The sequence below is a fragment of the Hyperolius riggenbachi genome, chromosome 3 (genome assembly GCF_040937935.1).
Source record: "Hyperolius riggenbachi isolate aHypRig1 chromosome 3, aHypRig1.pri, whole genome shotgun sequence".
NCBI lineage: Eukaryota > Metazoa > Chordata > Amphibia > Anura > Hyperoliidae > Hyperolius > Hyperolius riggenbachi.
Genome location: NC_090648.1, coordinates 211481093 through 211503162, shown reverse-complemented (window position 1 = coordinate 211503162; position 22070 = coordinate 211481093). Strand labels below are relative to the sequence as shown.

General features: G+C 43.3%; 1 protein-coding gene across 8 annotated transcripts in view; it reads right to left on the bottom strand.

Moving 5' to 3' along the window:
• AP3B2 (adaptor related protein complex 3 subunit beta 2) overlaps positions 1-21245 on the bottom strand; it is a 115875-nt gene extending 94630 nt beyond the window's left edge. For 3 of the 8 annotated variants that reach the window (XM_068275632.1, XM_068275631.1, XM_068275633.1), the window contains exon 1: positions 21026-21245. In XM_068275632.1, the coding sequence (XP_068131733.1) occupies positions 21026-21132 (107 nt within the window). In that variant the 5' untranslated portion in view covers positions 21133-21245. Of the gene's footprint in view, positions 1-956; positions 978-4299; positions 4527-11050; positions 11180-21025 lie in introns of those variants that run through there. The other 5 variants (XM_068275629.1, XM_068275628.1, XM_068275630.1 and 2 more) reach the window with 3 other exon arrangements.
• Between the last annotated feature and the right edge of the window lie 825 nt (positions 21246-22070).

The window sequence follows — 22070 nt, the reverse complement described above, 5'->3', positions numbered from 1 at the left end:
TTTTTTATTTTATGTCTGACAGGTACATTATAAAGGGAACCAGAGACAAGGGGAACCTTAAAAATGGAAAAAGATTGTATACATACCTGGGGCTTCCTCCAGCACCATAAGCCTGGATCGCTCCCACGCTGCCTTTCTCCGCTGCCTGTATCCGCCGGTACCGGGTCCCGACCTCGGCCGGATGCGGACATTTTTTCGCATCCACAGGGACTCCCTCCGGCTCTTTATGCATGCCCCTGGCGCAGAACGAGGGGAGCGCACTGCGCTTGCGTTGACTGGCCCTGACTGGCCGAAATGACGGGACGCGGTACCGTTGGATAGTGGCAGCAGAGAAAGGCTGCGTGGGAGCGATCCAGGCTTATGGGGCTGGAGGAAGCCCCAGGTATGTATAAATCTATTTATTCTTCATCTCTGGTTCTCTTTAAAGCCTCCACACTATACATGTGCATAGGGTTTGTGGCACTGATGGGAGGCCTGCATTCAGGGACTATTTGCACTAAGTGTGAAATCGCAACGCGATTATTCTCATCGAAACTCAAACCAATGCATGACAATGGAGTCATTTCCACTGAATGCTTTTTTTTTTTTTTCAAATGCGGTGCGATGCAGAAAAAATATGGACTGCATGCTTTAGATTTCTGCACCACACATACGTTTCCCATGTAGTGATTGTTAGACACAAATGATAATTTGTATTAAAATTCTCATCCAGTGACAACTTGCATACAGAAAAATGTATGCAACATGTAATATCCTAGTGGAAATAGACCCTTATGGGAAGGCAGCACAGAACAGAGCTATGAAGGACCATAATTACATTAGACTTCAGTCACCTGAAAGAATAATTTGTGATTGTTTCAGGTGACATCCTGTGTGTACAGGCATCCCCTATCTTCTGCACCCATTGCATCTCAGCATCTCAGGAGAGCAACTATCTGCCAGGGTGTATTTTTTACCTGGCTACTTTGTTCTTTCCCACAGCAGGCCTCTTACTCTCCTTCCCTACCTCCCCTTCCTTCCTAAAAAAAAGTACATGTAACTTAATTGCACCACAATATGTCAAGGGCTGCTGGGCCAACTGTTGCCTCCCAAAATCCATGGCCATGTCATATTGCAAAGTTGAATAGCTGTAAAAGGCTTTTAAAAGAATGAAAGTAAGAGCAGCAGACTTTCATAACTGTTTCACATACTGCATGACCAATCTGTAACCAAATGGAGAATACAGATCAGTGCCCTACAAAGAACATAACTGAAATCCAACCTAGATTGGAAGAATAAGAGTAAAGCTGTGTACATAAGCTAGACTGAACTCAGTCCAGGCAGCCATTAGGGGCCGTCTTGTCCAAGGATCTAGAGTGTGTACAGTTGCCCCAAACAGCGAGAAATGAGCTCACGTTTCCCCCATTTAGCCCACCTGCCAAAAACAGCTCCATCATGCGATGTGCTGTTGTCCCTCCTCCCCTCTCCAGAGCAACAATACACATTGCTGGGAAACAGCTGCGCAATGTGTCTGTATAATGCTAATGCCAGAAACGACCCCCAGAGGGATCAGGTACCGATCCCTGGGGCAACAGGGATTGAATGAATGTACGCCGGCCTAGCACAGTAGATGAAAATGTACCAAGGGCTTGCTCACTTAAGCAGATAAGGAAGCTATACGACTGTCGGACAAATAATACTGTACTGTAAAGACAGCACTGTGTGAGCTGATCGTCTGACATCTAACAAAACACCAGAAAATGGTGCAACATGTAATCTGCTCATCCTCCCTGATCTGTTGAAAGCCAGTGTGAATGCACAGATATTTTGTGTGATCACTCAGATCATCGTTGCACAATAACAACTACAAAAGTACAAGTGCGAGCTGCACTTAAGAAGCCATTAGGCACAACATACATGTCGACAGTTGAAAGATGTTTCATCTTGAGTGGCATAGTTGGATTTTCAGCTACTGTGTACAGCCAGCTTATGTCCTCGGTACTGGTCTTCTTACTGCTCGCTAAGCATAGACAACTGTATTTGTTCTCTCTGTCTGACAGCCATGGAAGAATATGTCTGTCACCAGTTGTATTTGTTTTCCAGCTCACAACCCTTCCATTGCTGTGTCCTGGTCTCTCCTACACGTAATGTATGCAATCTGCGCCACCAGTCAGACCACTCTACACCTCATAGGCTCTCTCAAGGAGTTTCCAGTTCTGCTGCTTACCAAGACAAAAGGACAGTTGAAATGGAAGTATTTGCATGATTAAAGCAAATTAGGAAAACCCGCAAATCAGAAGCGAAGAGAAATATATTGATGGAAGGGAAAATGGAATAACCAACATGTTTACCAGCAAATACACCATTTTGTTTCCTAAGTTTAATTAATTAGGAAGGGAAGAAAGTGCAGTGGTTTATGGTGATTGGTGGTTGTTTGCATGTTCTTTTGCTCATAGAAATGAGATGACAGAGATTAGATCAGAAAATATGTTCTTTTACTGCTCAGAGATATGAGATGACAGAGACTAGATCAGAAAGCAATCTCATGTCCATGGATGCAGCACCTCACTACAGCTGTCCACAGGTGAGCAAATGGAGTAGTCTGGGAAACCTATACTGACTGCATCAGTTCCTGCTGGAAATAAGCAGGGCTGCTGGAATCTCTTTACCATTCCATCAAGATGGAGAACACTCAGTCAAACCAAGTTTATGAAAGGCTCAATACACAGTTACCAGACAATACTGGAATTACCATATATATTCAACAGCACTCTAATTATCATGGGCAGTCTTAGGGCTCCATCACAAGAGCAGCTAGGCCCTCATTTTCAGGGCTGTGGAATCAGAGTTGTTCATGAATCCACCAACTCCTGGAGTCGGAGTTGGTGGTTTCATAAACAAAGGAGTAACAGTCGAATTATTTTTGTACTACCAGGAGTACCAGGGTACCAGGAGTCAGACTCGGTGGTTTCATAAACAGAGGAGTCGGAGTCAGATGATTTTAGTACCAACTCCACAGCCCTGCTTATTTTACCAATGGTAAAGGATGTAATCAACCAGCCAGCGAGTATCAAATCATCATATACTGCTTACCACTACCTGACACATTCTACTCCATAATCACAAACAAAAAAAAATAAGTTCTCCTACGTTACATTTCAATAAATGTCTTTTAAGCTACCAGCAAGCAAAAAAATAATTTTGACAGTACTTTTTCCCCTTCACCTGAACAGTTATTTTAAACAGAAGATAAAAAGTGATCTCCCAGGGGAAAATGCAACAGAAAAAGTAAATTACATATGGGCCACGATCTTTAAAGAATCTGAAAAAACAGGTTTATCTTACTACCATTCTATTAAAGAGTATAAGCAACTGCAAAATAGCACTTTCCCCAACATCTTGGACGTCGGTCTGTTGCTCTAGACCAGAAGCCTCCAGCTTTTGTCTGTATATAAACAGCAGCAAGTTACATATAAGAACTTGACTTTGTCAATAAACATTAAATAACATTAATGATGGAAATCCTATGAGGCTGTGCCTATGAGAGGTGTATAGCACAGCAGGTGTTCAGATTCTCAGGTACTAAGCAACTGCTACAGTGACCAGAATCATATAGGGAGGTAAACGCTACACTTTACTCACAAGCTGCTGGCTAAAGACCAATTCACCATCTAGCTAGGCCTCGCAATTACCTGAGGAATGCCTAACATGCAACATGACTGACTTTTACAGATAATCACTAAATAGCTACATTTTCTGACTTGCTGCAATTTTGAAATGTGTATGCATCTTTAAAATGGACCAAATGAATTAATTTGTTGCCGATTTGGATTATGACAACTGCAAACTGCTTATCAATGCAAAAAAATAAATTATATTGCAAGTTGGAAAACATAGCACCTCATTCATCATCGCTACTGGCTGTTTGACACGAATGTATTAAAATATCCCATTCCAGGCTCCTTTCACACTGAATTCATTGCAATAGATAATATCGCACCGCACCGCATTACCATGATATTTTTATGCTGCGTTCAAATTTGGTGCTGTATGGCGGTTCCCATCGGGGTAACACGCAGCCTGCTGGGCATTTACCAGGCACTGCTGCATACTTTCATCGTACCTCATGCTTCACTGTATGTTCGCATGTCTAACATGCGGCCTTGACTTTTCAGCACTGTTGTGATGGTATTCACAACACACTATGTGCAAAGCGTGGAAGGACCCTTAGGGATGCTATTTAACCCTATTATTAATTACAGGTTAGTTGTGTTGTCCCAGATATCCTACATACACCAAGGTAGTGCAGGGTCTCCATACCGCACAGGCTGACCAGAGGTGATGCTGGATCCACTATTCTCCCCGCTGGGGTTACTGTCCTGGGATTTCAGAAGTCGGAGCTCATCAGACTGCAGCGCATTGTAGAACGTTTGGACACCCGCATCTGGGGTCAAAACGGGGCTCTTTGCCTCCTCCGCTCTGTGATTTTTTACCATATTCACAGCTGTCATGGGTAGCTGCAGCAGTTTCTGCACAGGCTTCATGGCTGCAACAGTGTAGACAGGGGCACAAGCCTCAGACACAGATCCTCAGTGTGCTCTGATCCAGGATGAAATGTCCCAATATGATGTCCCTGGGAAGCTGGATCTGTACAGAAATATGCAGCAGATGGCAGCCTCGGGGCTGAGGGGTGATTGCAGAGGTCCAGCAGAGTCCCAGGAATGATGTCAGTGTGATCAGTCACTGGTGAACCACGCTCGTCCACATTACGTCCTGGGATGAATTCTCATGCACAGCAGCAGAGACTCCCAGGACTTGTGCCTTTCAGGTCCAAATGCTTTAATAATAATAGTCCAAGAAAGCAATGGTAAAGTAAACAAACGTAATACGCTTCTTATTCCAGACGTTCCACTGGAGCCAGATACTTCTTCACAGCCATGCTAATGGGTTAACTATGGGAAAGTAATGCTGTGCACTGTACGCACCTTTATAGCAACAGTCAGATTACAAAGCTCCCCCTTCCTTTTTCTTACCTTCCTGCCCTCTGATTACAAGTACAGCTATCTGTCACAGAGTACATTCACTCCATCATCACCGCTTCACTTTCCTCCATCCCATTGCTCCCTCCTGAAGCCTAGCACTCCCCCCTTCCTCTCACAGTTCAGTCAGCAGCCTATTACTGTCCCTCAGAGAAGCTGTCCTGCTGCTCAGCCATTGTATAGTAAAAGGCACATTCCCTTCTTTCCTTTCCTTGAAGCAGCTGGTCCTGTTTCAGATAGTTTGTGAGCCACGTTTGCAGGTCATTCTCCTCCTCCTCCTCCTTCAGTTTCCCCACTCCTCCCACACACACATACACACATCTCTACAGGCTCAGCATATCTCTCTGAACATGACTCAGCCTAGACTTGATGATGTGCAACACACACTACTGAACACCGCCTCTCTGACTCCAACATACTCTGCTTCTCCTCCCCAGTCTAGCCTGTTTCATTCATTTTTTTTTCTTCCCCTATCCACCAAATTACATAGCAATCCCTGAAGCTTGGCGAAGGGAATGAGTAAAGCTGGACATACCTGTTCCATTCACCCCAAAAAATAAAATTGTGGGGTCAGTGTTAATATAATTTAGCTTTATGTAATTTAGATTTTTTATTGCAGCTGTATTCATGTAAAATGTCGGATCTATGAACGATTGTTCACCAAAACATGATTAATGAGGAATGATCATTTGAATGGCTACTGCTGGCTACATCACACACCTAACTGACTGACATAATGACTGACTATAACATTGATCATGATGTAATCAAACATTAGATCTGAAAAAAAACATCACATAATGTATTCCTAGCTTAACTGTCGGTGGCCACACACCACACAATTTTTAAATATCTTTCCAATTCAAGAATTGCAATCAAATTTTCTGAGTGCAACCTTTTAAAAATCTGACCAATCTACCACACACCTATTTTACATTTTTCCCAAATTATGATAAAAATGATTGGATATATATATAGTCAATCTACCACACACCATTCAATTTTCATAAAAATTGATCAGAAAAATCTAGCAATCAATCCCGATAGACTTTTATCAAATAAAAACAGGAAATCCAATTGGATGTCTTGCTCGAATAAAACGTTTTTTTTTTCAGGAAATCCGGTCATTTTTATTGAATTGCCGTAAAATGGGATCATTTTATTGTATTGTGTGTGGCCACCTTAAGCCGGTGTACAAAACCGTTTCCACGTTTATAAATGTGGCGTAATAAAAGCGAAGATCACACCCTGAAATCGGCCTCAGTGTGTCTCATAGTACTAATAGAGGCTTGTTTTTACCTGGTTGTGGATCTATTAGATGAAAAAAAGACACTTACGGATGCCATATGTCCATAGAGCCCCATCTTGTGGACAACTTGTGATATTGCATAAAGCTAAAGAAATAATTCTCCATACATATTTCCAAATTGCCTATTTCTCATAGTTTGTACAGAACACATTTAGGGCTGGAACCCACTAGAGTGATTTTGTGAGCGTTTAGGGAGCAATTCAATGGATGGGCCAAATTCTACTGGAGTGACTGCGATTACCAAAATCGCAGACGCAGGACATGCAGCATTCTTGAGCGATAGAGATTAGCGTTAGTGTTTCTGCAATGTTAAGTATATAAACGCTGGCATAATCGCTTGTCAAAACCTACACAGAGCAATTTTGCTAACGTTTTTATATTACTGCACACTGTAACAAAATTAAAATTAATTGAAAGGACTAATCAAAATTAAAAATGCTAATCGCTACACAACCGCTGGCAAATTGATTACACCTTTTAAAATTGCTACTGAAAACGCTCATGAAATTGCTTACAAACCGCTCATACAAAAGGCTAGCAATTGCGATTAGCGATAGCGTTTTGTAGTGGGTTCCAGGCCTTAATCACCCACGGAAGGATCTGGTCCATTTAGAGCTGATCCACAACAGACATCCATTTAACTGATCTGATCATAGGGTTGTCAGACATCAAAACATTTAAAAAGGTCCATTCAAACCGATTGCAATTGTCTGTTTAGTCAAAGAAAAGTCATGCTTGCAAAATAGTGAAAATCTATCTTCACTGGATTTTAAACAGATTGTTGCATTCTTAGAACAGAAGGTATTTTCAATTATTCAGGTTGGAGTGAGCATATGAGGTGGCCCACAATTCATCACTGCTGAATATGCAGATCATCCCCTTGTTGTCCCTGAAAGCTAAACACACCTCCAGAACCACTGGAATGCAATCATGTGTCACTTTCTTAATTGTATATAGCCATACTAATCCAGCATGCATACAAAATGTTTTGGACTGGTTGATCCCCATCAGTGCATACAATGGATTAATATGGCTCTATGGGGTGGGAATGAAAACACCCAGAGGTACAGATTGCCCAGCAAGCTCACGGTGAACCAGAACTCTAAAGATTGTGTAAAGGGGCCCATACACCTAACGATTTTCCCGCCGATATACAACCATTTCGATCACAGTGATCGAAACGGCTGTGAAATCGCCGCGGACACCGCTGACAGAACGATGGATTTCCGACCGAAATCCATCGTTCCCGTCGACTCCCGTCGATCCATCCGTGCGGAAGATTTTTTCCGAGCGCCGGCGGGTCGGGAGTGCGTCGATAGCGGCGTTCGAATGCCCGACGACCGACGCAATACAGCGGGTATACATTACCTGCTCTGCCGGCGCGAGTCCCGCTGCTCCGTCTCCGCGCTGGTCTGGTCTTCGGCATGCCCTCTACTGTTTAAACTTCCTGCCGGGCAGGAAGGAGTGAAGCATTCCGGAGACCAGACCAGACCAGCGTGGAGACGGAGCAGCGGTGTCCAGGGGACTCGCGCCGGCGGAGCAGGTAATGTATGCGGGGCGGGGGGCGGCAGCAGCAGCACCACCACCACAGATTGTGATCGGTTTCAGGCTGAAATCGATTCACAATCTGTTTGCAGTAAAGGCAGCCATACGATCCCTCTCTGATCAGATTCGATCAGAGAGGGATCTATCTGTTGGTCGAATCTGATGGCAAATCGACCAGTGTATGGCCACCTTAAGGGGCTAAATAGGACTAATAAGTCCTCTTACTAAAAATACCATGTAAAACTAAATTTAACCTTCTTAAAACAGAAGGTATTTGAGATTACTCAGGTTGGAATGAGACAATGTATCACTGCTGAATATGAAAATTATCCATTTGTTGTCCCTGAAAGCTAAACACACCTCCAGAACTGCTGGAATGCAATGATGTGTCAGCCTGTTCATTATACAGAGCTACAATAATCCAACATGCATACAGACTGTTTCAGACTGGCTGGTCCTCATCTCAGTCTGTCAGAGGCGTAGCTATGGGTGGGCAAGGAGAAACGTATGTCCCCAGGCACAGCACTGTGTGCATGAGAGGTGGCTTGCTGGCTGCCTGAAGTGCCCCTGCTTCTCTCCCTGCCTCTGCAAAAGCGTTAATAGAAGTAGAAAAAGTAGGACACATCTGGCTATTGGGGGGGGGGGGGGAGCATATTTGGCTATTTAAAAGAGGGCGCATCTGGCTATCTGATCGGGGGAAGAGGGCACATTTGGCTATCTATTGGCGGGAAGAGGGCACATCTGGCTATCTAACTAGAATTTGTACATTTGACTCCACCCGGGATCACAAACACAATCTGATGTGTGGCCATGCCCATATTGCCTAGGAGGGGGAGGCGCAAAAACTGTCTTTGTCCCCGGGCCCTGAAAACCTTAGCCACGCCTCTGCAGTCTGTATGCACGATGGATTAGTTTGGCTCTGTACAATTAATCAAGCTGACACATCATTGCATTCCAGGGGTTCTGGAGGTGTGTTTAGCTTTCAGGGTTTGCATATTCAGCAGTGATGCATTGTGGGACACCTCATATGCTCACTCCAACCTGAATAATCGCAAATAACTTCTGTTTTAAGAAAACAAAATTCTGTTCTACATAGCGTTTTTAGTAAGAGGGCAAGTAGACAGAATTTAACTGAATATAACTTAATGAATAAAACTGTTTATTTTTTACAATTACTTTCAAAATGATTTAGTCAATGTTTACTCATTGTAAAATCTTTCTTTACCCTGATCAGTCTTATGCTGGGTACACACGATGAGATTTCCCGTTCGATTTGCGGATCGATTCGATTAAATCAAACATGTTCGATTGGATTTCGATAGTTTTTTTCATGATAGGTATGCAAAATCGACGGAAAAAACGATCGAAATCCAATCGAACATGTTTGATTTAATCGAATCGATCCTCAAATCGAACGGGAAATCTCATCGTGTGTACCCAGCATTAGATTTATGACAGGTGGCAAAATCAGCTGCAGGTGCATCACTGCAGAATGTTTGTTTGTTGTGTGTTCCAAAGTGAGCAGAAACAACACCCTATGGGAGCCCCTTATGCGCCAAGTCTGGAAAATGTATACATGGCAGAGTCTGAGGCCAAATTTATGTTGGAGAGCGATAGTTTTTAAAAATATTCTGCAGGTATATTGATGACCTGTTTTTTTGCTGGACAGGGCCCATGCAGCTTTTGCTTGATTTTTTTAATGGCCTCAATGTCTGCCATGATACTTTAAAATTCACTCTGGAGTATGATGCAACTAAATTGCATTTCCTTGATATAGATATTGAAATCAGGGGAGGTGTCTTTGAAACGTATTTGTTCCGTAAGGAAACAGAATGGAATAATGCATTACTGGCAAGCACTTGCCATCCTCCATCTCTGCTCAGAGGACTTCCAAAAAGTCAGCTCATCAGAGCCCGTAGAGTTACATCCAGTGATGAGAAATATGTGTCACAATCTAGGAAAATAGTGGTGGATTATGTAAAAAGGGGCTACCAACAGGAGGAAGTGGAAAGAATAGCGGCAGAGGTAGCTAGGATGGAGAGAAAGGAGTTGAGAAAGAAAAAAGAGAGAAAAAAGGATTATCAGGAGGGGGTGCAGTTTGTACTTAGGTAAGATAATCATGCGGCAGACATCAGAAGATGTCTGCTTGGGGCCTGGTCAGTGGTGGAAACTGATGCACTGCTGTCGAAAGTATTTCGCTCTCCCCCTAAAATGGTGTTTAGGAAAGGGAAAAGTGTCAGGGATCAGTTAGTGAGGGCTGACCTAAAGGAGTCGAGGAATGTAAATGCCACGTTCATCCCCCGCCGCAGGGGCACTTTTCCATGTATGAATTGTCAAAATTGTTCCTCGATTATTCGTGGGGCCTATGTCACACATACGACTAAAGGGACAAGGATTAACATTAAGGGCAATTTTTCTTGTACTACGACAAATGTCGTTTATTTGATGAAGTGTCCCTGCGGCATGAGGTATGTGGGGCAGACCACTAGAGATGCAAGGAGGAGAATAAATGAGCATAGGAGCTCATAATTATAAAAAGGAGGATAATGAAAAATCCAAGGATAAATTTGAATCTCCCGTTGGTTGCCACTTTTATGAGTGTGGACATGCAGTGGGGGACTTGAGGTGGTGTGAACTGGAAAAGGTGTTCTCGCAGGAGGGTGTGGATCCCCAAATCTCCCTGCTCCGCAGAGAAAGTAGATGGATTAATGACCTCGGTACCCTTGCGCCAAATGGCATGAATGAGGCATATAATCTAAAATGTTTCCTGTGATGATAATATAATGTGGCTTGTCTCTTTAAGTTATGTGCCCGCCCTTGCATGGGTGTGTTTTAATTGTCTATATATGTGATTGTTGCACGAGTATCCTATAAGCACTTGAAAAAGAGCATCAGGTCGAAACATTGTGCTCTTGCACTGTGGTATTTGTTAAATAAAATTGGCCAATTAGTCTGAAAATCCAGGTCGAGACCCAGTCTTTCTCTATTTTGGACTGCCGTTGCACCCTTGGTGGATACGGGTGTGGACTGGTTGACTCCCTGGTGCTGTGTTAAAGGGGCACTACAACGAAAAACTGTAAAATTAAAAATATGTGCAAACATATACAAATAAGAAGTACATTTTTTCCAGAGTAAAATGAGCCAGAAATTACTTTTGTCCGATAATGCTGTCACTTACAGTAGGCAGTAGAAATCTGACAGAAGTGACAGGTTTTGGACTAGTCCATCTCTTCATAGGGGATTCTCAGCAAGGCTTTTATTCTTTATAAAGCTATTCCCGAAAAAGGATTTATGCTGGCCAGCTTCCCTGCTCCCTATACAGTTTTTTGGCAGTTGGACAGAGCAACTGCCATTCACTAAGTGCTTTTGAAAATAAATATATCCCTGAGAATCCCCTATAAAGAGATGGACTAGTCTAAAACCTGTCGCTTCTGTCAGATTTCTACTTTTCTACTTTTGAAAAATTCAAAGAAAAAATGGCTTTTAAACTTGTATAAGCATGTACGGAGGGCAGATGTGGCACAAAGGGGGACACTGGAGGCACAGGGGGGCACAGAAGAGGTACAGGGGCAAGAGATGGCACAGTGTTCCGACTTAAGAACAGATTCAGGTTAAGAACAAACCTACAGTCCCTATCTCGTTCGTTAACTGGGGACTACCTGTATCAGCAGCTGTCAGTTACAACTGAATGTGCAAGGTAATGTCCATGTTTCTGTAACGATTGTGGAACTTTCCCCGTGATCAGCGCACAACGCGTGCGCTGACACGGCGGAAATCCTCCACAAGCGTATAATTTGCAGGAACCCAGCAAAAGGTGCTACGCACCCGTAGAGGGAAAATTCCTGTCGGCAGATGGCGCTGGGGAGTGCAGAGGAACCAATCCTCTGTACCTCCACAAATGCCAGACAGGAATTGTACAAAACGCAGAACGCAATCGCAAGAGAGGCGATTGCGAATGAGAATGAGCAAAGGGACAGGTTGTATGTGTGTGTGCCAATCCAGTCGCCACCCCGCAACCGCACACACACAACAGCAGATATGAAATAGGAACGCGATCGCCAGAGGTGCGATCGCCAGACAAGACACAAGGCAGATCAGAACAGAATACGAGGTTAGCAAAGGCACAGCAAATAATACAATGAGGAGATACGGAAAATAACAAATGCTAGCTAACCGCGAACACCGCACTCATTCGCAACAGTGCACGCGGTTATGCGCGGTCTCCACGTGATAAGCACAATAGAGACAAGCACGCCTAACTAACCATTAACAGACAAACATGAAACAGAGGACGCGAGCGCTTGCTTAACGGTTACCTCACCGAGCCTCCAGCAAGCGTAGCAGACAGACACACGAAAACAGGGACAAGCGAGAGATAGGATCCACAGCACTAGCGAAAAGTGGCTAGCGCGATCCAAGTACAGAGTAGCAGAACAGAAGGATCCCCAGTGCCAGCGAAAAGTGGCCAGCGCGATCCCAGAAGACAGAACAGAAGGATCCCCAGCGCTAGCGAAAAGTAGCTAGCGCGATCCCAGGAGACAGAACAGAAGGATCCCCAGCGCTAGCAAAAAGTAGCTAGTGCGATCCCAGGAGACAGAACAGAAGAGATAGCTGGTAGCAACCGCTGCACCAGCTATACTCCAAGAACAGAGATCAGAACCATTTCCTGTCAACCACCATAGGGACAGGACAATGGCAAACAGGCAAGACAAGACAGAACAGGCAATACAGATAATACAATCCTAACAGCACTAGGGAAATCTGCCTAGCGCAGATTTAGGAATTACTCTAAGCTGATGTTCAAACAGAGAGCAAGGCTGACACCCCACCAGGAGTGTTACATAGGACGAAATCCTTATGAACAGCCAAGCATTGTGGGAAAGACATAGTACTTATAGTACACGCCTCCAATGAATGTGGCCAGGCAATTTGCATGACAACATATGCAAATTCCTCTGCAAGCACAAGCTGCAAAACTGACAGAAGCTCTTCTTTCCAGAGTCCTGCAGCATGCAAACCTACACAATGGTCAAAAGGCTGGCTGCCTGCACAGGCAGCTGAGCAAATCATCACAGTTTCCCTATGGCTCAAGTGGGTGAAATTACAGTTTAACAGTTTGTTGACCAGGAAGCTGTTAGGGGGCAATGGGCAATTTTAAAATGGAGGACAGAGAAATCCATTGATCACAATGGACAAATGGGGTGCAGGAGAGGAGAAAAAGATTGAGTAGTAGACTACACAGGAGGTAAGTATGACCTGTGTATGGTTATTCTGACTTTTAATTTTCAGTTCAGGTTCTCTTTAAAGATGAACTCCAGTGAAAATAATGTAATAAAAAAGTGCTTCATTTTTACAATAATTATGTATAAATGATTTAGTCAGTGTTTGACCATTGTAAAATCTTTTAAATCCCTGATTTACATTCTGACATTTATTACATGGTGACATTTTTACTGTTGGCAGGTGATGCAGCTGCTCCATGCTTTTTTTTGGCAGTTGGAAACAGCTGTAAACAGCTATTTCCCACAATGCAACAGGGTTCTAGGAATGATCGGAACCAGCAAATTCCGTTCCGCCGGAAATAACGGATTTCGTCAGTGTTAAATTCCGTCGCTATGAAAATTCCGCCAGATTTGTACGAAATTCCGAGGAATTCCGGATTCCGTCGGAAAAATTGAAAAAAATCGCTAAAGTAACCTTGTTTATCCTATATGGTAGCCCATAGTCCCTATTAACTGTTCACTTACTCCTTTTTTTCCTCTCCTCCTCCTCCTCTCCTTCCTCTCCTCCCTCCTCAGAATCTCATCTTCCAGGTAATTGTAGTATTTCAAAAGCCAGCTTACATACCATGGCTGGGAATTGAACCCAGGCTGGGCTGGGAATTGAACCCAGGTCTCAGTGTGTGGTAGGTAACTGACTTAACCACTATACCACCAACAACACTACATGCTGAAGCCAGCCTAGCATGTACCATTATGATCAATCCAAGAGAAAAAGTAGCATGCTTAAGGATTTGTAAGAGAGAGAGAGAGAGAGAGAGAGAGAGAGAGAGAGAAAGAGAGAGAGAGAGGCAACGGCTCAGCAGAAGTCTTTTTGATGGTCATCCAGTACAGACATCACCAGTGGGAGGAAGTCTTCAGGCTTTCGGGGATGTCTGGATGGAGTGCATCAAAAATCACTGGGTAATTCAAACAGAGTGGTACAGGGTCATTGATGGAAATTTACAAAATTGTCTCCCAATAGTTTCATACTAACAAACATACCAAGGGCTCAGGACATGATGTTCTAATGAAGTATGTACAGGATTAATATTGAAGCATCCTGTGGTTGAAGTTCCCTACCGAGAGATAGGTCTTGGGGTATACTGCCCTCTCTTCTTCGTCAATAAAAAGACGGGTGATCTAAGACCAGTAATGGATCTGAGGAAGCCCAATTCCTTCATCAAATTGGAACATTTCAAGATGGAAAAACTACAAACAATAGTGAATGTTGTAATGGGGGAGATTGGACACTCTCCATAGATCTGGAAGATGCATATCAGACTTTCAGAAATATCTTAGATTTCCATAGGAGATATACACCTTCAGTTCAGTTGTCTTTTGGAATGTGTACAGCTGTGTACAGAAAATGTCAATTCCATTTGGAATGTGTACAGCTCCAAGAACCTTTTCAAAGATTCTCCTAGCTCTAGTGGAAACCCTAAGATTTAGGGGACTCAGACTCTACCACTACTTGGACGATTTACTTCTACTGGATCAAGACAGACAGTTCATTCTGCTACACAAACAATTGCTTTTGTCGGAACTTCAAAGATTCGGTTGGAAAAATCAATTTTGCCAAAAGTCAGTTGGAACCGACCAGAGACGTTATATTTCTAGGGGCACGTCTCCAAACCCAGCTCAATACAGTCTACCAGAGGAAAAGCAGACAAAGATACGTCTAATGATGCAGAACATGATTTGTTCCTCGACTGTAACAGTGAGACAATTCAGTCTACTGGGTACCATGACATCCACTATCCCAATGGTGAGATGGGCACAATGGTATGCCAGTCTGTGGCAGACTGGATTCTTATCCAGATGGATCAACAAATATTAATAACTCTGATCATGAGGTGGAGGTCTTTTCCAGTGGACAAGTAGAGAATTTTACAACACCCTTATCCATTCAACCGTCATCAAGGATCATAATTACCACAGATGCCAGCCAGAGAGGTTGGGGAGCTTTTCTACAAACACAAACTATTCAGGGTCGATGGAGATCACCTCAGACACCAGTCAACATTTTGGAAACAAGAGAAGCCTTTCTTGCACTTACCAAGTTCAAGGGTCACCTACAGGGGAAAGATGCGACACTTCGAATGGACAATCGTACAGCAGGAGCATATGTCAAGAAGCAGGGAGGTACCAGGTCAAAGACATTGTTACTGGAAGTGGCACCGATTTTCCAACTAGCAGAGAAACACTTACGGCTACTTATATTCCGGGTCAGGAGAATACAGCAGCAGATTTTCCAAGCAGAACAAGGATAGACACAACGAGTGGTCCTTGAACATGTAAGTGCTCCAGAGTATTTGCAAACCTCGTGCAACAACAAGTGCAACATCTTCATTTCCAGGCGACAGTCACCAGCAGCAATAGCGACGGATGAGCTAGTAACGACTTGGAACTTCAACATGGCTTGGAGAAAGGGGGCCAGGTCTAAATTCCACACTGGGGCCAAGAGGTCTGTAGCCATGAAGAGACAAAAACTGATGTTTCTGACAAGCTCCTGTCCTGTCTGCGCTCCAAACAGCTTGCACGCGTCCTATTGGACGCATTGCAAGCCTTACTACGCGCACTTCCTCCTTTAGGCTTGAAGGAGGTAGTGCGCATAGTGAGGCTTGCAATGCGTCCAAGCTGTTTGGAGCACAGGCAGGACGGCAGAATTATGGGTAAATAACCCCTTATCATCCAGCCGCACAGCTGCGGCACGTAAAGAAAACCTGAACTGAAAATTAAAAGTCAAAATAAACACACACAAGTCATACTTACCTCCCATGTAGTCTACTCCTCAATCTCTTTTTCCTTTCCTGCGTCCTGTTTGTCCACTGTGATCAATGGAATTCTCCATCCTCCATTTTGAAAATGCCCATTACACCATAACAGCTTTCTGGTCAGCACACAGCTAAACTGTAACATCACCCACTTGAGCCAAAGGGAAACATGGACACATCAGTTCTCCTCTCAGCTGTAACTGACAGCAACTGATATATAACTGACAGCAACTGATATATTTCAGTTCTGACAAAATGTTGTCAGAACTGGAAGGGATCATTGTCAGAAGAAAACGGAAAGCTTCTGAGAGGAACTAATGGCAAGGTAACTATGTATTGTTCATTTGAAATTACCTCATGTGTTTATTTTAAATAATTTTACTCAGTACAGGTTCTCTTTAAGGCTTATTTTAATTACGAATTTAAGTCCTTACGGACTCGTGATTACTCATGAGCCCATCCCTGCTGATAAGAAATTCCAACTATAAAACACTTTCCTAGCAGAAAATGGCTTCTGAGAGCAGGAAAGAGATAAAAAGGGTCAATAGTTCATAGATTTTAGCTCTGGCATACTTCAATGAATATGTCATTGAGAAAAAACAATAAAATAGTTCAAACTTAAAAAGTAGATTTAAACATAAAATAAAACCGTGGAATGTCTTAAAAAGTCCTCTTTAGGAGATGGAAGATAGATACAATCATTTATTTCGTTAGTTTATTTTCGCCTCGGGTGTCCTTTAACCTCCCTAGCGTTCTGGACGAGCTGAGCTGGTGGATCGGGAGTCCCTGTGACGACGTTGATGACGTCACTCCGTTCGTTGCCATGGCGACGGGGGAAGCCCTAAAGGAAATCCCGATCAGGACGGGATTTCCTTATGGGCGTGATCGCCGGCGGCGATCGGAAGGGTGGGAGGGAAAGGCCAGCAAGGGGAGAATCATGTAGCTAGCGTCCGCTAGCTACATGATATGAAAAAAAAATTGGACGAAAAAAATAGGTGTAGGTAAGTTGAAAAAATTCCATATAGAATTCAAAAGCCAGCCTGCCTGATCCCGGAGCCTGCAGGTAATTTTTAGGGGCCAGCTCGACATCACTTGAGAAAAACTCAAGTGTAAAGACACTTAAGGTGCGTACACACATGCGACTATAGTCGTTTGTAACGATCGTTCCCCGATCTTTACCAACGACGATCGTTACAAAAAACGAACCAACGACTATTAAGGCAAACGACGAACGAGGCAAATCGCTACAAAACAAAGTTCTGTCTTGGCGGATTTTTACCACCGACGATCGTTAGCAAAAGTGGTACATCGTTGGAAACGATCGTTCGTACCAGGCTGGACATGCGTACTTCACTTTTTCTCCAAGGAACTTTACAATTTTATGCGCAGGCGCATTAAGTGCTTTTACGTGGTGTAACGTTCGTTCTAACAATGTGATCGTTACACACTTTATAGAACTAACTTTGCTTCGGTCGTTCTTTCGTCAATTAAAAGTTCGTTCGTCGTCCTCAACGAACGATCGTTGTCGCATGTGTGTACGTAGCATTAGGCTTTGTTCACATTATAGGCGTTTTTGTAAAATTTTAAGCGCGGGCGATTTTCAAGATCGCCCTAAAAGTGCTTGTGCAATGATTCTCTATGAGAGAGTTCATATCTGAACGGTTCGTTTGCGATCCACTTAGAAAAGAGGTGCTTGGGCCATTTTTGAGGCGATTTGCCTCAATGGAAGGTATAGGAAAAATGCTCACAAAATCGCTTTGGAAAATGATTGCGTGAGCTTTATAAAAAAAATAAATACATTGTATTTATTTTTTCCAGATTTTTTTCCGGATCAAAAGACGGAAGCGCTCTGCAAAAGCGCTTACAAAAACACCCATGAAAACGAGCGAACATGCAGAAAATTGCCGGAAAACGCTTTAGTAAAACGCGGACGGACACGCGAGCCTAACGCAAAAGGGCCCTTTTCCACTAGCAATTGCTAGCGCTTGTGCTGAACGCTAGCGATTGCGATTCAGCAAGTTGCAATTTTGCTATGCAATGCACTGCATTACAAAATCGTGGTAAAAATCGCTCTAGCGATTTAAAATCACAAAATCACAAATCGCTAGCAAATCCCGTCAGAGCGATTTTTACTGTGATTTTGCTAGCGATTTGCGATTTTGTGGTTTTAAATAGCTAGGGTTTGCTAGATAACATAGGAATCTCGGTAGGTAATTTCCACTACTGCAATTCGATTTTTACTGAAGCGCAATCGTGCCTCGGAGCAATTTTTACTGCGATTTTGCTATGCAGGGCATTGCATAGCAAAACCACAATCGCCGAAAACAAATTAGCAACTTGCTGAATCGCAATCGCTAGCGTTTAGCACAAGCGTTAGTGATTGCAAGTGGAAAAGGGCCCATTCAGACTAGAAGCGCTTTTTTGAGCGTTTTGCGATTGATTAGCATTTTTTTTTAAATCGCTCCCATTCACTTTCATTAAAATCGCAGTAAAAAATTGCGTACAAATCAACACAATTTGGCGATCGCGTATGTGAAAATCGCAGTGATTTTTACAGCGATTTTAATCTATTTTGGTTCCTGGACGTAGAAACTACGTCCAGGAACCATGCGCGCTACCACGCGCTCCCGTGGCCGATCGCGCGCGTGCACGCGTGCTCCCGGCCCACGGTTCGTTACCCAGGCAATCAGTGAATCGGGCTATGGTGCCCGATCACTGATTCCTCTCCCCCGCTGAAAAAGCGACAGCTTCTCTCGGAAGCTTCGCCTTTTCTGGCTGTTACCTCCCCCATGCGTCGCTCTAAGCGTGTGTTACGTTTAGAGTGACGTCATGTAAACAAACTCATGGCCGCCATCTTGTGGCCAAAAAGTAATACTACAACCAAAAGTAAAAGAAATTTTAAATCAACACACATTTACATTTTAAACCTATTGTTTACATCCCACCCTCCCAAAACTACCCAAATAAAATGTTTAATATAAAAAAAAAAAAAAATTACAATAAAAAAAAAACATGTAAATATTTACCTAAGGGTCTAAACTTTTTAAATATCAATGTAAAGATGATATATTTCTATATTTTTTTTATTTTAAACTTGTAAATAGTGGTAGATGCAAAACGGAAAAAATGCACCTTTATTTCCGAATAAAATATTGTCACCATACATTGTGATAGGGACATAATTTTAACGGTGTAATAACCGGGACATATGGGCAAATACAATACGTGACTTTTAATTATGGAGGCATGTATTATTTTAAAACTATAATGGCTGAAAACTGAGAAATAATGATTTTTTTACGTTTTTTTCTTATTCTTCATGTTAAAATGCATTTACAGTAAAGTGGCTCTTAGCAAAATGTACCAGCCAAAGAAAGCCTAATTGGTGGCGGAAAAAACAAGATATAGATCAGTTCATTGTGATAAGTAGTGATAAAGTTATAGGCTAATGAATGGGAGGTGAACATTTCTCAAGTGAAAACGACGGAACGCGAATGGGTTAATGAAAGTGAATGGGAGCGATTTTAAAAACCACTAATCAATCGCAAAACACTCAGAAAAGGGCTGCTAGTGTGAATGGGCCCTGAACAACTGTGTTCCAATTGCAAAGCCCTTTCTGCTCTGGGGAGGGGGAGGGCGAGTGCAGAATGGGTGGGAGTTGCCAAATAATAGCACACATTGGTGTTGGTTGCTTAGTGATCACGCAAAGTGGATCACTAAAATGTGCAACATCTGTACTGACTCTAGATTCTCAGTCAAGTTGATCATGAACAACCACTGGGTAATGAACATCTGGGATTTATACAGACCTAATGTCTAGCTTAAACAATTTAAAAAAAAAAAAAAAAACTAAAAAAATAAACACATCTAAGTAAAAGGCCAATTTCCTGGTTGTTTATTTATTACATTTTTTTGTAAAGTACAGTCCATCTATATCCTGGGTCAGTGAATCTACTGCATGTGCACAGTGCAGTGCCTACAGGGTAGTTTCTAGACTAAACTGCACACAGAGCGAGGGTGTAAAAATTGCCTCCCTCCCCCCCGGGGGGCCAGGTATAAGTCCACCCCAGTATAGGTAGCCGGGCATAGTTGCCCTTAATAATGGTTAGCTAGGTAGGTGCCTCCAGTATAGGATAGTCCTTATAGTTGTCACCAGTATAGGTTAGAGAGGTAGGTGCCCCAGTATAGGTTAGATAGGTAGGTGCCCCAGTATAGGTTAGATAGGTAGGTGCCCCGAATATAGGTTAGATCGGTAGGTGCCCCCAGTATAGGTTAGATAGGTAGTAGGTGCCCTGAGTATAGGTTAGATAGGTACAGCGGCAGGGGGAGGACACATAGCGCAGTTACTACTTACCTTCTGCGATCCCTGCATGCAGCCTCCATCTCCTTCCTGTCCCGGTGTCCATCGCATTGGTAACAGCGCCCCCTGTGATTACATGCAGTCACGTCATCACAAGGGGCGCTGCTACCAACATGACGGATGCCTGGATAGGAAGGAGATGGAGGCTGCGTGCGTGTTGGGATCGTGGTGAGTTTAAACTGCGCTATGCTCATTCCCAACGTCGCTCCGCTCAGCGCCCCCGGCGATTGCACTATCTACCTGGGGGTAGAAATGGGCCTGAGTGCCCATATTGTATTTGCAACTGTGTGAGGCCAGAAAATACACCATATTGGCACATGATAAGAACAATATTAAAATGTTCTAAAAATACATTATCTATCTTCATCATCACTTGACCAGAGTTATCAATGGCTCAGAGACACAACCGCCACCTTTCTGCCATGATTGGACAGACACAGAGCAATCCCAGCCCCCTCCTTTGGCCCTGCTGAGAGATAAAACCATCCCACTTCTTGCAGAAGCATCATTAGCCCAGCACAAACCTCCATTGTACAAGCAGAGGTGGCAACTTTTTTTTTCTAGCCACTATTGTGTATGAAAAATCTGAGCCGCACTCACACTCCCCATCACCACTGGTGAATGACTGTTTGACCTGCCGTCACTGCTGATAAATATTCTCATCCCCAGCACACTGTAAGGATGTTACCGGTCTGGCAGCCACCTCCTGCCAAGCAAGGCAGGCACATCAGTGTACAGCACACTGTATGACTGCTTACCTCTTGTAGTCGCTGCTGAAGATGCCCCCGCTGGCCGGGTCCTGGCCATATTCCGGCTCCCCCAGGCTTCCCCCCTTCTCCTCGCTGTACCCCGGGCTGGCAGACATGGCTCAGCACTGTGTGTGCGGACAGCGCCTGCAAGTATACAGCCCCTGGTGACGTCAGGGGGGAGGTGATTCTGCTCAAATCTTCTCCCCCTCCGCTTAACTCCTCAGCTGCCGCTTGCCACCAGATTTATCAGCAGCAGGAGTTCACGCTGTGTGCATGATGTGACAACCTGTGATAGGAAAGGACGAGGCTGCTATTGTCATTACCCTTATTCCTCACTTGCCCAGTTGTTTCTGTGTTTCTGCCACAGAGAGGTTTATTATGTTTCCCAATAATTAAATAGCAGCATTTCTGATTATTTTCAGTGTTCTATTAAAAAGTGGCAAACAGGTAAAATTATTGCCAGTTTTATGTTGGATTACCATTTTTTCAGTGAACATCCCTACTGTCATTTGTTAATGCCACTTTAATATAAAATGGCTGAATTTCTGAAGCAGTAATCAGGTTGACTAGGTATCACATTATTGATCATTAAATAGCATACTTCACTGTCAAACAGCATGTTCACCTCTTTGCTGTAACTCACCACTTTAAAAGTAGCCACACACCAATTTTTTATATTTCTTTTCAGTCTGAGAATTTCATGTTCAAACCAATGTACAGGTATCACACATGTGTTACATTTTTACCCCCCCCCCCCACAAAAAAAGATTGAAAACTGACAATCTATCCTACACCCACCACTCCCGATTGCGTTATATAGAAAAAAATGGCAAATTCGATTAGATTTCTTGCTCGAAAAGAATAAAAATCTTTTTGTTTTTTTTCTGTACAACTGATCGTTTTTACCTAATTGGTGTAAAATTTAATCTTTTTATTGTATGTGTGGCCACGTAAGAAGTAGGTAAGTGGGCTGTGCGCTGCTGCATTATCTGATAAAAAGTATGTTTTGCGGCTGGTGATCCAAGTGACTGGAGCTACAAACTGCGTTTATGTT